Genomic DNA, 14,816 nt, shown 5'->3' on the forward strand with positions numbered 1-14,816 from the left:
TATCTGTGTGTGTACATATACACGTATGTGTGCATAACTATTTTTGATGGTATAATAACATGAGGTGATGATGCTGTCCCCAAGAGCCATGCCCTCATCTGGCAAAACCCGCAGTGCCAGGCTTAGGAAACCTCCCCTTCAAGAAGTTTCCATGGCAATGTGGGCTGTTGCCCTTGCTCTTGGTTGCCTTGGAGAACATGAAGGTAAGAGCCTATTGCTGAAGACACCGTGGACAGAGTCACTTAGAGGAATTGGTGGACCTGATCTAGACGCAGCCTGCCTCAAGTATTTAAAGGTGTTTGTAAGCTGCCAAGGGAGAGTCCTATCCAGTGTAAAGCCTACAAGTCACAATGACCAAGCAAGATATCCCCAAGGGTGCAATAGTGACCCCTTTTGTTGGGCAACCAGTAGCTCTATTCGGTCATAAGGCCTGCTCGATATTACTGTAAACCTGACCAACTACCCAGGTTTTCTGGAGAGGTCATAGACTCTAGAGAGCCTTCTGCTGCCATTTTCCCAAGTGAATACAGTTCCTAATTATTCTAAGAACTGTCTTTATACCCATAGATAGGCATATCTCTCCAGCCTTACCAAAGAAACCTTCTGCAACAGAGACCTGTTCAAAGTACAGTCAATACGTGTCTCTGAAGTGCCAACCACAACTGACAAGTCTGCAGTGCCGTCCTGCACTGCTTAGGGACACTGTGACAACTGACAAGTCTGCAGTGCATTCCCTGCACTGCTTAGGGACACTGTGACAACTGGCAAGTCTGCAGTGCAGTCCTGCACTGCTTAGGGACACTGTGACAACTGACACATCTGCAGTGCATTCCCTGCACTGCTTAGGGACACTGTGACAACTGGCAAGTCTGCAGTGCAGTCCTGCACTGCTTAGGGACACTGTGACAACTGACACATCTGCAGTGCATTCCCTGCACTGCTTAGGGACACTGTGACAGAGGGTGGAAAGAGTTTAGGAACCAGAGGACCAGGATGCCTGCTACTTCACAGTGTCCCCAGTCATGGCGGGGAGAACACCCGTGAACTCTGAGCAGTATGCTTCATGGATCAGTCCACCATGATGACACAGCCAATGGGGACGGACAGAAGTCACAAGCTCCTGCATAGGCTGCCCTGTCCTAAGTGGTCAGCCTGGGATACATGTACAGATGGGCCATGCTAAATGGACCCAGAGGCTATATACATACGTATGTGCGTGCGTACGTGCGTGCGTGCGTGTGTGTGTGTGCGCGTGCGTGCATGCATGCATGTGCGTGCCATTGTGTATAAATACATATATGCAAATGTATATATTCGTGTAACAATCATGAATTTGGGAGGGGGATACAGAAGGAGTTGGGGGTGTAAAGTGATGCAGATTCAGTACTCATGTCTAAAATGCTCTAAAATCCTAAATTTTCTTATCTTTATACAAGGCTTTTTGTCATATTTGCCCACTGCTACCCAGTTTCCTTGAGTGCCCATTGTCATCCCCAACTTAATGTCCTTTTTTCATTAATAACCTGAGTTCAGTTAGTGCTCCCCGCATGCACCCGGCTGTGCAGCCATTCACGGGACTGTGGAAGACCCACTTCCCAAAAGGATCGTGACTCCCTGAAAGGATTTCTTCTGAGTCTAAAGAGCACTGTTCTCAGGCTTGGCTAGCTCATCTGTGTTTCATCCCTACCCCTCCTTTCTTTGATCACGTCTCATCCCTTAGGTGTAAGGAAAACACAGCTGGAGAGGTGACAGTTTGGTTCCAGCACCCATGTAGGGCAGCTTACCCATCTTACCCCAGCTCAGGGCATCAGACACCGGCCTTGGAAGTCACCATACTCAATATGCACACATCCACCATGGAGATATACATTCATATAATTAAAAATATATTATTGGCAACTACTTCTAAGCCCAACCCTAGCACCTTTTCCACAGGTTAAAAGCCTCCTCTTTGTGGTGTTTTGTTTGGGAGTGGTTATGTGTGTCCCTGTGTGTGCATACCCGTGGGTGCACATGTGCAGGTCAGAGGACACCTGCTATTGGTCCTCAGGCACCGTCACCTTTTGTTTGAGACAGCTGGCTGTAATAAGTGGCCTGTGAGCTCCAGGTGTCCTTGCACCTGCCTCTTATCTGGGGTCTGGGGATCCAAATTCAGATCCTCAGTGTTTACACATAAGTGCTTTATGTGCTGGGCCCATGTCTTATCTTGGAGGTGTATTTTTTCTACTGTTACAGATGGGCATTTGTAATTGGAAAAGCAATTAATAAGGATCTTAAGTAAGCATCACTTGACTACCTGGGCTTTTGTTTTTTCTTCTATTGTGTATTGTTTGGGAGAATGCTGGTTGGTAACTCCAACAACAGGCATTCAAGGCAGAAATAAGGATAAAATAATTCAAATTTTCAACTTGAGCCTCGCTCTAGTAAAGCTCATAGAAAGCAAGATGTGGCACGTTCTAGATAAACAGGAAAGGACGGGTACTGACCGTAGATTCCCACTCCTTGTGGTCACAGATTCCTCCACCTGTGTAGATAATCAGGAGGCGGCCATGCTCTACTTCCTGACCAGGGCAGTGGGATGAATGGCACAGATAAGCTTGCTTCTATTTCTAAATCTCTGTGTGTGTGTGTGTGTGTGTGTGTGTGTGTGTGTGTGTGTACATATTGTGCGTCCAGAAAATGTACTTTGTAAAGCAAATGTGCAGCAGGTGTGGCTTCCATTTTTACCTATATCCACCGAGATAGGCTCTGCCTGTCTCTGCTTTGGACTCCAGCACAATATGTAGGTGGCTTTGTGTCTTTCACTGTCTTGGAGCAGAGCTGAGTGCTTACACAAATGTCCTGTAGTCTCACCTTCTGGCCATCTGTCTTGGTTGCCTGTGGCAAGAGTCCCTGCCTTTCTCATCCATTTGCTACAGACCAGCTTCCGCACGTTTCCTCAAACCCACAGCATAATCCCAAACACGGCATTATCAGAATGGCATTTCATCTGTCTGGCCCCTGTGCCTAGCAGGCAATCTCCTCAATCCCCTGTTCCTTTCTGTTTCGCTTCTCTTGAAAGGCCCAGGCAGGCCCAGCTTCCAAAGCAGCTGTGATTGCTCTCATCGTAATCTTCAGTTACTCAGAGAAGGCCTGGCGAGTTCCGGGCAATTACACCATCGGGGGTTCAGGGACAGCACTGTAGATTTCACATCTCAGTTTCTAGATGCCCCAGCCACTTGGCCGCTTGAGATTCACAGGAGAAGCTGAGCCACCTCTGTATTGAGGGCACCGTGGGGAAGGAGAAATCCCTGGTTAAATGCCCTGAGGATCCTGTCTTCCCTCTCATGCTGCTCTTCAAACAAAGCAGTTTCTAAAATTGCCTCTTGAGTGTGTGTAGGTTGGCACTGACGCCCGCACCTTTGCAGTCAGTCGGAGCTGTCTGCAAATTTGTGAAGTTGGTGGGATGAACACTTAAACCCTTGTATCAGAGACAGAAGAAAAGCATTTTCTTCTATGACTGCTCCTCTCTCCCTGGCCATGACAGTTTTCCGTTTGTCTTTGATGTTGGGCTCTGTCATGAAGACACACAGTATCTCTTCTGGTGACCCCATTCCATTACTTGGCCTGCCAGCTTCTAGACAGATTCCCAGAAGCTGGGCCCTTTCGTCAGTTAGCTAGCCACTAGAGACAGTGCCTTAGAATACCACCACCTTCCTGCTAGGACAACTGGGTGCAGATGAGCAAAGGCAAAGGTAGGGATGGCATCCCAATACAGTGTGCCTGACCACAGGCCTCCCATGAAGGGAATGGGAGAGGGAGCCCAGTGGAGTCAGAAGATGCTTAGTGACTGGAATGGCGAGTCTTGGGGAGGCAGCAGTAGGTAAATTTCAAGTGAACAGAGGCTCCGAACCCCCAGTGAGGGATTTATTTTTCCATCATTTAGAAAACCAGAATTCAAAACTAACAGCAGTTACAGCCAGCTAAGCCTAGGTGTGCAGCCCAGCATAGTTCCTTGAAGCTGCCACATTTGCCTCAGCCCAAGTATCAGTCCAGTCACATATAAACAGTGTCAGGCACCTGCAGCAGGGGGAGCCCTACTCCTCTTGGACTTGCTTCAGGGCCGCTTTAGGCTGGACTTCAGAAGCATTTGCTGCTGGACAGTTCCCCTGCTTGGTTCATGGCCGCAGGGAAGCCAGATTCTCCAGGCAGGAGCTTCTCAGGGGTCCTTAGCACCACACTGAAAATGCCAGCCCAGTTCCGATGACCATACAGCATGCACACACACCAAGTTCTCCTACTGTTATTAGTGTCTGTCTAAGCATGAGCCAGGCAATGGTGCTTGGTCATGGCCTGCAGCTGGGTGTTACCAAAGAAATGCTCCTAGCTTAGCTACCTGATGGCTCAGTGGGCCAAGAGCTTTCCATATAACTTAAGGACTGGAATCGGATCCCCGGAACCCATTAAAGTGGGTTCTGCAATCCTGTCATTCCAGCATGGCAGGAGGCGAGGATGATATCCCTGAAGCAAGCCTGCCAGCCAGATCGCTGAGGCATCATGCTGCCTCAGGGAGGGAGTATGCCACGTACATGAGGAGACTGATCAGGGAAGACACTTGACCTCAGGCTTCTACATGTGCATACATGTGTACACATTCATGCACATCGCACACAGAAAGAGAAAGTCATCTATACATTGGTTGCAACCATCTTACGTGGTGTTCTTAAGTCCTTTATCAAACTTCTCTTAAAGACATTCTCTTCTGCACACCAGGAATCCCATGCAGTCCAATCACATCAACGTATTGTCCATACTCAAATTTCCCCAGTTGTCCTCCAGATCATGGTTATGTTAGCCTTTTTATCTTTCTCCTCTATGATCCAATTAAAGTTCACAGAACTCTGATCGGCTTCCCTGTCTCTAGTTCTCTCACCCCAAAACTCATCCCTACCCCTTCATTCATGATGTAAGGCCTACAGTCTAACAGTTCCATGACCTAGGGTTGCCCAGTGATCTCATCATTATCCTCTAGTCACGCATTTCTGATAAGACTTTCACACAGGTGATGACTGTGTCCCACTCTGTCACCTCAGCATGCACAGAATGCTCATAACACCCGCACCTCAGGAGCCATGCCGCACCAGCTCTGTACATCTGATAACTTGAGGTAGGCTCCTGGATCCCACAGTGCACACTAGAAACCCAGCTCCCCAAAGTTATTACTCTGACCTCACACGTGCCTATGCTCCTGGGCATAGCATACAAATAGCGACACAGTGCCCTCTATTCACTTTCTTCTTTCTGGACTTGCTGTCCAAGACTGGGCTCATGGGAGTCAGACCATCTCATCCTCTAAACATGGCACTGGTTGGTGGTTTTGGGTTTTTCAAACTATGTTTTTGCTTCCTGGAGCACCTCCATTGTCTTGGGCTAGAGTTGTTCTTTCCTCACCAGATCTGGGTGTGTTAGGCACCAAGAAACCCCAGTTCCTTTGAGTATACAATGCTGTTTAAAACGCAAGGTCTGGCCACTGGGCATGCTCACTGCCACTGGGGTGCCCCACTGGGCGTTTTGTTTCAACAATTGGAATTTTCATTTAAAAGAGGAAAAACCCTCTATCTGGTTGTTTCCAGACCTCTTGTTCCCTCGATTCATATTTTAATACGCTGTGCAGGTTCCTGTCTGGCTAAAATGGGTGAGGGGTGAGATGGAGGAGGAGGAGGAAATGGATAACGAGGATGGCACATCTACCGAAGACGTCACAGCCACACGGGGAACGTACCTTCGAAACTGGCGTGGGGACAGCTTCGGAGCCGCCGAGCTGAGTCTGCTGCACTTGGCTTTAAAGTTGACCGGTGGATACTTGTTTATCCCATCTAGAAAGAGAATAGGCTCTACTAAAGATTTCACTCTGTTAGTACGTCTGCTCGGTAGAGAATCACACCAGTTCCCAATGGCCATCAAAAGATGGTCACAGGGCGTGAGAAATGTCTACGTTTCAAACCAAGTTTGGAAAAGAAATCTCTAGTGAGTATGTCGGTGACTCCAAACAGCTTTTCACTAAAATGCTTGTAGCTCCTAACGTCGTCAGCCATTGCGAAAGATAACACAAGCCAGGCAGTCCTAATAATGCTCTTGCCTTTGATAGGAACTCATTAGAGTAATTTTTATTTGTTTTTGTGGTGTATCAAAATGCAAAGGGAACAGGGTATTCCCTTTACGGCTTTTACGTTAGCAACAAGCCACATGTGTGCCTTTGGGTTCAATTCACCGCCTCACTTCATTTGGAAGAGTATTAATTTTTCATAACGACAAAGCATGCCCTTAATCCATTTGAAAATGCAAAGTTTTTAACGGAGAGATTTTTAAAATGTGTTACACATGCCTGAAAGCATGAAGTCAAAAAGATTTGTTAAACAAATACCATGCCAGGCATGGATGGTATTAGGTACTTAAAATCCTGGCACTGGGGAGGTGACAAAAAAGATGGGATTTACACCAGTGATGCTGGAATGTATTGGCCAGAAAGCTACCCTGCTTGACAAGTTCTGCATCAGGGAGAAACTGTCTCAAAGGTCACTGCCTGAGGAATGACACCCGAGGCTGACCTTTGGCCTACACATGTGCAAGAGTACACATACAGAGAGAGAGAGAGAGAGAGAGAGAGAGAGAGAGAGAGAGAGAGAGAGAGAGAGAGAGAGAGAGAGAGAGCGCATGCGCACACGCCTCTTGCTGGTTATGCAGGGTCCTTCCAACTAACAGGCATGCCCTGGCTGCAAACAGGGCATATCTTCAAAACTGCTGTTACAAGAAGGGTAGTACACACTACCATACGGCCCAATACTGTGCTGTACCTGACCTTTAGGTTTTCCGTCTCGTGTATGACTTTTCTTTTGAGGTAGTTTTACTAGGTGGCTTGGTCTCGTCTTGGGTTTGCAGCAATCCTCCTGCCTCTCTGCCTCTCCAAAACCAAAATTCCAGGTGTGTGCTGCGCCTGCCAGATCTGGCTTTGGGTTTCCTTTTCCCGCTTGAGCAGGGCGTAGGAAGCTTGCTGATTCAGCAGCTTGGCTTCCTTTAGGGGACGTGCAGCTCTGAAGTGGACCAAGTTCTGCTGTCCACTTTGTGGCAGTGTACCAAATGACTCACAAACACTTGAGAGGCTTCTGAAGCGTCAGAGGGGACCTGGCCAAGTCTACTCCTTAAGCCTGATACCTGTGCAGTCAGTGGCTCAGAGTAGAGGCCCAGTTGAGTGGGCATGACCATGCGGGCCTGTGGAAGGAGTGACTTCCTGCAGTTTTACAGCTGTATTTTAAAGATGGCGCTTTCTAGGTGTCACAGCTTTGGAAATGGGGCAGGCAGCTGCGTCATGCTCATACGTCAGGGCACTTTATCTCCCCTGAGTCCTACCTGCTCTTTGCTTAAAACATTTCTGCTTTCTTCCTAAGAGGGAGGAGCTGCCTCATTAGATCACGTGGCTGGATGCCCTGGCATGAGCGGCAGGAAGAAATATGGGATACCAGGAAGGAAACCTCAGGGCAAGTCTTGCCCCCAGCCTTGTGGGCCATCAAGCATGTTTCTTTTGAGTTTACCAAAGACTTACCAAGTGGTCTTCTGTTTAACCCTTACAACAAGCTTCTTTCAGGGTGACCCCTTGCCCTTAGCTCCTCTCTGAGGTTTCTGTTCCAGATCTATGGAAATAAATCTCACTCTCGGGGGGCTCACTACTCCCACACCCGTGTTTCCAAAACCTTCTTGTATGTGGGTTTCCTGGGAGCTCTGGTAGGATACATATTCTGATTCAGAATGTCTAGGGTGGGGCTGAACCCTGGGTGTCTAACCAGCCCCAGCTGGTGTTGGTCCTAGACTCATTCTGAGTAGGATTTGACCTTGCCTACCCTCGCCCCCACCAGCAGTCTCTCTGCACCGCTCAGTACATCTCCAGCCTCAACTTACTTCGCTCCTCAATGACAGTTTTAAGAACTAGCCAGGCACTCCCTCACGCCTTCTTCTGCCTGTGCCTTCCTGCTTCTTCATCTGCACTCCCTCAGACAAGAGGCAGCAGGCTCTGAGAACAGATAGTTTCCCACCGCGCCTCCCCCTTCAGCCTCGAATATGGGCAAGGCTCCTCGGCCATCCTGCTGCATCCAAAATGGACCGCATTGTTGCTCAGGGCGCCCATTGCAAGACAAACAGCCCAGGTTTGTCTCCTTACAGACACCATTTCTTCTTGCTAGTGGCTCCTACGAGGTCATGGAACTGAGAGAAAGTTGTGCAAAGCCATGCCTTTCATTCTAACCAATAAAATGGTACCGCCCAACATTCTCAGCTCAGACTTCGGAATTCGTCAAAGCAAAGCCAAGGACTGTTTCTGGGTTGTTTTTGTTTTTTGTTTTTTCTCTTTCTGGCTGCTCTTTCTGTGTGTTAACTGTAGAAGCCTCTCTCCAAAGGGCAGTGTGCTAGTGTTACCTGGCAAGGGTTCTGCCCTGGAGCCCGAGCCCGGGCTGTGATTTCACACCCCTAGACTACACTTCTCCATGCAGACAGATGTGTGGACAGCTGCTTGTTATGATTGCTTCTCCATAGGAACCAGAGGTATTAAAAAAGGATGAGCCAGAAAATTAACTGCGTAGGAACCGGAGTGTCCTCCCTTCCGGTGTCCATTATTGCATATTTTCCTCTCTGACCCCATAATGCCCTTGAAGACAAGCAAGAGGTGTCCAGGAAGGCGTGACAGCACATGGCCCTTCTAGGGAACACCGAGCAGACTCTTACACACAGGAACGGTTTTATGACTTACGCCTGATGGAGTTTATAAAGGACTTCACAAACTTTACACCATATCCGTGGTCAGGTTTATGAATTCGGCCAAGCTGGATCAAGTGCTGGTCAAGTGGGTGGCTGGCCAGGTCTTCCAGTTCTTTGTCATCCCAGTCAGGGCCCAAGGAAAACACAAAGAGGGCATACCCATGACATTTGGCTCGCAGGGACTCTTTCTTTAAGGTTTCCGCATCCAGGTGGCTGGTTTCCCCAGCAGATATCACAAATATGACTTTGTTCCTTCTCAGATTGGGCGTGTTTAGAAAGACATTGTCCAGTGCCCACCTGAGGGCATGACCAAGGAAAGCATCTCCATTCAGCTGCTGGACTGCTTGCTCCACGTGTCTCTTCATGAGGTGCTTACTGCTATAGGTGGTTAGGTTGAACTCAGTTCTAACGGGACTCCTCTGGGTGTTGGGTAGGAAGTCAACGGGAGCATGACTCAGTAGGGCCACCCTGTCTCCAGTGACAGACGTCTCTGGCTCTGAAGCGATTTCAAAGTGATCTAGCAGGGCCTCCAGGAGGTCTCTCATGTCTTCAAATTCTGCACCTCCCACATGCCAGGAGCTATCCAGCAGGAATGCAGCATCCAGGTAGGACTGAATGGGGGGTTTGGCTTGGTCACAAGAAGCATCTGGCTTGCATAGGTCTGCAAACAAAGTCACTCAGAGTTACTAAGCAGAGACAGGAAGTGGAAAGATTCTGCCTCATCTATTTTAGCATGTAGGGACTACATAGACTTTGCTCATAAAATAGTTACACCTCTGACAATGTCAAGAGTAAGAGTTTATCACCAAAATGTCCAGATCTGATGCCAGCCCATGAGTCCTTGACTCTAGTCCACGTTACCAGTTTTTAAGCTGTGTTCGGTGGAAGTTTAACCTTGACGGTTGTGCTTACAAAGTTTGAGCAATTCATCTCCCGACGTAAGAACACACTATAAGAGAACACACTTCTAGTGTCGATTGTGTACAGGCTAAACTCAGGGCCTTAATCACTACACTAACTGTGAAAAATTCATCTGCTTTAAACAGTAAGCTTTAAAAGGCAATGCGTATTCTATTTCAATTTAAGTAAGAGTTCACAACTTTGGGCCCCTTATAAAAAATGCTCCTCCATAAAGCAAAGTCATTTTTATAAATGTGCATTATGCATGCATAGCAAGGAAAAACAGAGTAGATTTTATTGAATGTGACCACAGTGAATGAATGGGGAAATATGATAAATCAGAAGTGGGAGGATTCTAGAATTCACTTAATCTATTTTCATAGAACCCGCTGAGGCAGGGAAGTAAAGTCGTTCACAATGGATGCACCATATTTCTAGAAGTTTCTGTATATGAAGTCAGTGGTGTTTCCTTTTTAACATTTACTTATCTGTTATACACATGGGTACACATAGCCCAGCACGTGTGTAGAGGCAGAGGAGGATTTTTCAAGAGCAAGCTTCCTCTTTCTGCACGAGTCCTGGGAGTGAACTCAAGTCGTCATGTCTGGGGACGTGCCCCTTTACCTGCTGAGCTAGCTTGCAGTGTCTTATTGTTAGAGATAAGCACACATGAGATCGCAGGGTGGCCCCTTCACCTGAGAGCTGGGATGCCCAGCTCTGGTTTTATCACATAAGGAACATGTCACCTCTGAATAAGTCACTGCTAGGCCTCAGCGTACAATTTCTCTGTACAACTAATTGCTTGTCACTAACTGGGAATCAGGCTGACCCAGATGCTAGGGTCTGCCTAGTTTGTTAGTAAATGAGAGGAGGAGTAACAAGCATACAGATAGAATTTAGCTATCAGCATGGACCATAAATACCAACTATTAAGTGAAAGCGCTAATGACTAGCATGTGATTGTGTGGGTGCAGCAAACTTCTTATCTTCTTGCTTGCTCATGGACTCAATAAAGATGGCTCTGCCTAAGTCCCTTACTGAAGTTTAGTGAAATTTTATAACCCTGAATAATGGTCAGATGACGGAATAGTCACCTGTGTGCAGAGCTGTTTCTTTAATCAGGGACAGCAGGCTGCCCATTTGCTCTGTTTTGTGGGGTTTTTAATTGCAGGAAATGACAGCCAAAATATCTTCCATTATATGCCTGTGAGACAAAACAAGGGTTTAAGCCAAGGCACAGAGCCAAAAGTCTATCCCTAGTCACGTATGTGCAGTTACCGACTGCAACACATCAGCACACTGTTGGAGCTGACGTGTCCAGGGTCGCAACTAAGAGCAGACAGACTGAATCTTAGCACTTCACCAGTTTTTGTGAGGGAGAGAACCGGGATCCCAGAATTCCCAGTACAATCCACAGGAGTGGAGGGTGCGTGCACAAAGCTTGAATCCAGGGCTGTAGAGGGGCACAGAAAAGGAACTGTCTGCCCCCTTCTCAGAATCCCTCTCTCCATGTGAGGTCATCTACATAGCAAACCCCAGCATTCCACTGGTACACATGGAAATGGCATCATACTGTCTTTCTCCAGGTCTAAATGGTGGGTTTCAGGGAACAGAAGGAGACTCTTATTCAACAAAAATTAAAAGCACTTCGGAACCAGCTTTCCTGGGTTTGATCTGGTTGTGGGACCCTGAGGAAAATACCACATCTCTCTCAATTCGACCTCCCTCATCTGTACAATATTACTAATAATAGTTCAAACATTCCAGTGTGGTTATAAGGTTGACACAATTTACATAAACCAATTAAACCCGTGCTTAGAACCTAAGGATCCCAATAGCTTAAGCCTGAACTGTCACCACAGTAGTTGGCATCAAACAGTGCACAGACTGTAGCAGAAACGGGGTAACTGCCCGCTGTCATGACCACCTACAACCCCAACGGAACATCAGACAGAAGACGAGAGAGACTGTTTCCAGCTAGAGCAACAGGCTGCACCACAATCGATACTGCGAATCCTTTTGTTGCCTAACTCTTGGGAGTCTGTGAAGACTCCTGAACGAGGATGTATGAGTTTGTTTTCAACTCCTACTGCACTGAAAAATAATTCCCCAACCAGGAAGGTGCCAGGTTGCTCCAAAGCCTTTGGGGCCAGGTGTATGTGTGTGTGTGTGTGTGTGTGTGTGTGTGTGTGTGTGTGTGTGTGTGTGTCTGTGTGTGTGTGTGTGTCTGTGTGTCTGTGTGTCAAGGAGACAGGCTAAGGCTTTTGTTTTGTTTTTCAATTATTATTGTTTCCTGGAAGCTGCACTAAAGTAGAGGAGGAGAGTCTTCCTGCTGGGGTGCATCGGAAGGGCCCTGCAGGCTGAGCTGAGAGGCTCCATGTGTGGAAGAGCTAGTGTGCGTCCCGAGGTCTGCCCTAGGCCATGCCTATCCCTATGGCCAAGCTCCAGCTGCTCTTGCCAATGGTGACTCAACGCACTGAGGCCCGATCAAATTCACTTCTCCCTGTGGGTCTCACCATAGCAGAAAGTGCACCGCTGGAGTCTCTCTAACGCTGGCACTTGGTCAGGCCTGGAGGGAACCACAAGGACTTGGAATGTACCAGTGTCATCAATCTGGAAGAAGCAGAAGCAAGAGAGAGAACTGCTTAGCGGGTTGGGATGTTGGAACCTTCCAGCCTAGTTCGAGAGCTGAGGTCATAGGAGGGCAAACCCACAAGGCTGCTGGGAGGTGGCCCGGCTGGTTTTAACCCTCCATTCTTCCTTTAGCTGTCAAAGGGGAATTCTATTACTGTGTCTAATAGAATGTCCAGAGATCACCACCGTGAAGCTGTCAGTGGGTGACGTGGATAGGTCAGTGGCACACGGTGGGTGACATGGGTCAGCAGAGAGCATAAAACGTTTCCTAACTATATCACTCCGCCAAACAGGGGAATTCCCCGTCCTTATTCTTCTTCATATAGAGGAACCAAAGAACACCGGTCAAGAGAGACTGCCTACACTCAAGTCAGTTATGGAAAAGAATGAGACCCTGCGTCCCCCCATCCCCTCTACCCCTACCCCAGTCCCCAGCCCCCTATCCCTACCCCTGCACCTCACACCAAGTCCCCAGGGGACTAGGAAACCAAGGGCCACGCTTTACACTTCAGGTTGACAACCAAAATTAGCCAGGACACTGCTTTATCATTCTCTCATGAACTAGGTGTGACAGAAGCCGTCTCAGGCCCAGGCCTAAGTGGCTTTCCTCCCTGAAACATCCGGGTCCCGCCATGGCAGCAGCACCATCAGTAGCCCGTCTAGGGAGCTAGAGGATGCAGGCTTGACTGTGCGCTAGCAGAAGTGACTTTGCACTGTCAGTGGTTTTTAGAGCATCCACAGTGTTTCAAGCAAACCACATCTTTGGCCCACCTGAACACCGATGAGTGACTGGTGACTAAGCCAGGGTCAGCTCAGGGAGCAAGAAGAGTAGATAAGGACGCCCCAAGTGACCAAGATTAGCAAACTTGCCCGTCAACTGTGAGATGACTAATAGGTGAAGAAAAATTACAGTGATCCTATCCTGTGGCTAAGATGTGACGGTCAGACGATGTTTGTTTCCCACTGAATCATTCTTAGACTCTCAAGAAAGTAGCTCTCCTCTCTCCCTGACGAGTCTGAGTCCCACACTTAATCCATAGAGGTGCAACCACAGACGTCCTGGTTACGTCGGGTTACATCATTTCTCTGACTAGAACCAACTGGACCCTGGCAGGGCATCTGAACTGTCCTTTTAGGAATTGAGAATCAGAGCCCCAAGGGCTGCAAGACTGTCTAGAACAGTGGTTCTCAACCTTCCTAGTGCTTCAACTTTTTCAGTCCAGCTCCTCATGTTGGGTTGACCCTCAACCATAAATTACCTTTGTTGCTACTTCATAGCTGTAATTTTGCTACCATTATGAATCACACTGTAAATACTCATTTAACAATAGTCTTAGACGACCCCTGTGAAAGAGTCATTCAACCACCAAAGGTTGATGCACAGGATGAGATCCAGTGGTCTTGAAGTAACCATCTGCAGTTACACAGTGGGCTATGCTCTATCTGGCAGACCAAGGAAGGAGGGGAATGGAAGGAAGGAGGAGGGTGTCTCCCTAAGACTTGGCCCTATCTCTGCCCGTTTTTTATCTTGCACAGAGCAGATGGACAAGTCTGTGCTCATTAGCTTCCTCTCCAGCTGCCCACTGCTTTCTTTGCCTGGCTATTCCGCCTGGGTTAGAGGTAAAGGCTTGAAGCTCTTGTGAAAACTGAAGATTTAGGTTATAGACTCAGATCCACAGAGCAAGGAGCAGAGCACTCCAGAGAAAGGCGAGGAAGCAAAAGGCAATAAAAGCAAGCATGATGTGTCATAAGGGGACGGACATGGAGGTTGGGTGGTGAGGGGCACAGGCGCTGTAGCGACACAGATGGGGACTTCGTGCAGTGGGACGCAATGCTCTGCTTTCTCTCGCCATCTTGAGCAGCATCTGATTCATTCATAGATTGTGCAAATGGTTTCCTGTGAAGAGTGACTAGCAACCAAGTCAGTCAGCTCTGAGAGTGTGGGACAGACAGCGGGGGAGAGGGCCGCAAGGATTTTTCTTGCTGCCAGCCATGGTACAGAATAAGCCTGAAGGAAATTTAGAAACCAAATAAGCCAGCCTCATTGCTTTCCAGGCAAGGAAAAGTGAGCCCGGGATAGGAGTGGGGTCCAGAAGGCTTCAGGGCCAGGTTTGCTCATCTCTCACAAGAATGGGTTTCCATGCTCCAGTCGCTTTTATGGTCTGGCTGTGCATCGCTGGGTCCTTACTTAATTAAGAGTGATGTTTCTGGGGAGGTTGTCCAGGGAATGTTGTCATCTGCTAACTAGCTTTGTGTTCTATGTGTCTACAGCATAACAACTTCCACATTTCTGGCAACGACCACGTGTAATAATGGATGTTCACATTTAATGATTTTTCCGCACAAGGTTATAAAACGGGAAACAGATCTTCCTCACACATTCTAATGAGTTGCTCTGTTAGGAAGAGTCCACTGGCGACCTGCATTTCCCCGACGCCCCAGCAAGTAATCTCTTCATACGGTTTGAAAGAGGTGGTTTTAGGGATCACTGATCCCAT

The 14,816-nt window shown here is 48.0% G+C and overlaps 1 protein-coding gene across 3 annotated transcripts in view; it reads right to left on the bottom strand.

Annotated features, from left to right (window-relative positions):
* Col6a6 (collagen type VI alpha 6 chain) overlaps positions 1-14,816 on the bottom strand; it is a 155,397-nt gene that overhangs the window by 2,118 nt on the left and 138,463 nt on the right. For all 3 annotated transcript variants that reach the window (XR_015628038.1, XM_087564209.1, XM_087564208.1), the window contains 3 exons: positions 12,201-12,297; positions 8,777-9,445; positions 5,762-5,855 (listed from right to left, as the gene is read on the bottom strand). Coding sequence is in view for 2 of the 3 variants with exons in the window: in XM_087564209.1 (XP_087420335.1) it covers positions 5,762-5,855; positions 8,777-9,445; positions 12,201-12,297 (860 nt within the window). In the remaining variant the exon portion in view is untranslated. The remainder of the gene's footprint in view (positions 1-5,761; positions 5,856-8,776; positions 9,446-12,200; positions 12,298-14,816) is intronic.

This window comes from Rattus norvegicus, chromosome 8 (genome assembly GCF_021556685.1).
Source record: "Rattus norvegicus strain SHRSP/BbbUtx chromosome 8, alternate assembly SHRSP_T2T, whole genome shotgun sequence".
Lineage (NCBI taxonomy): Eukaryota > Metazoa > Chordata > Mammalia > Rodentia > Muridae > Rattus > Rattus norvegicus.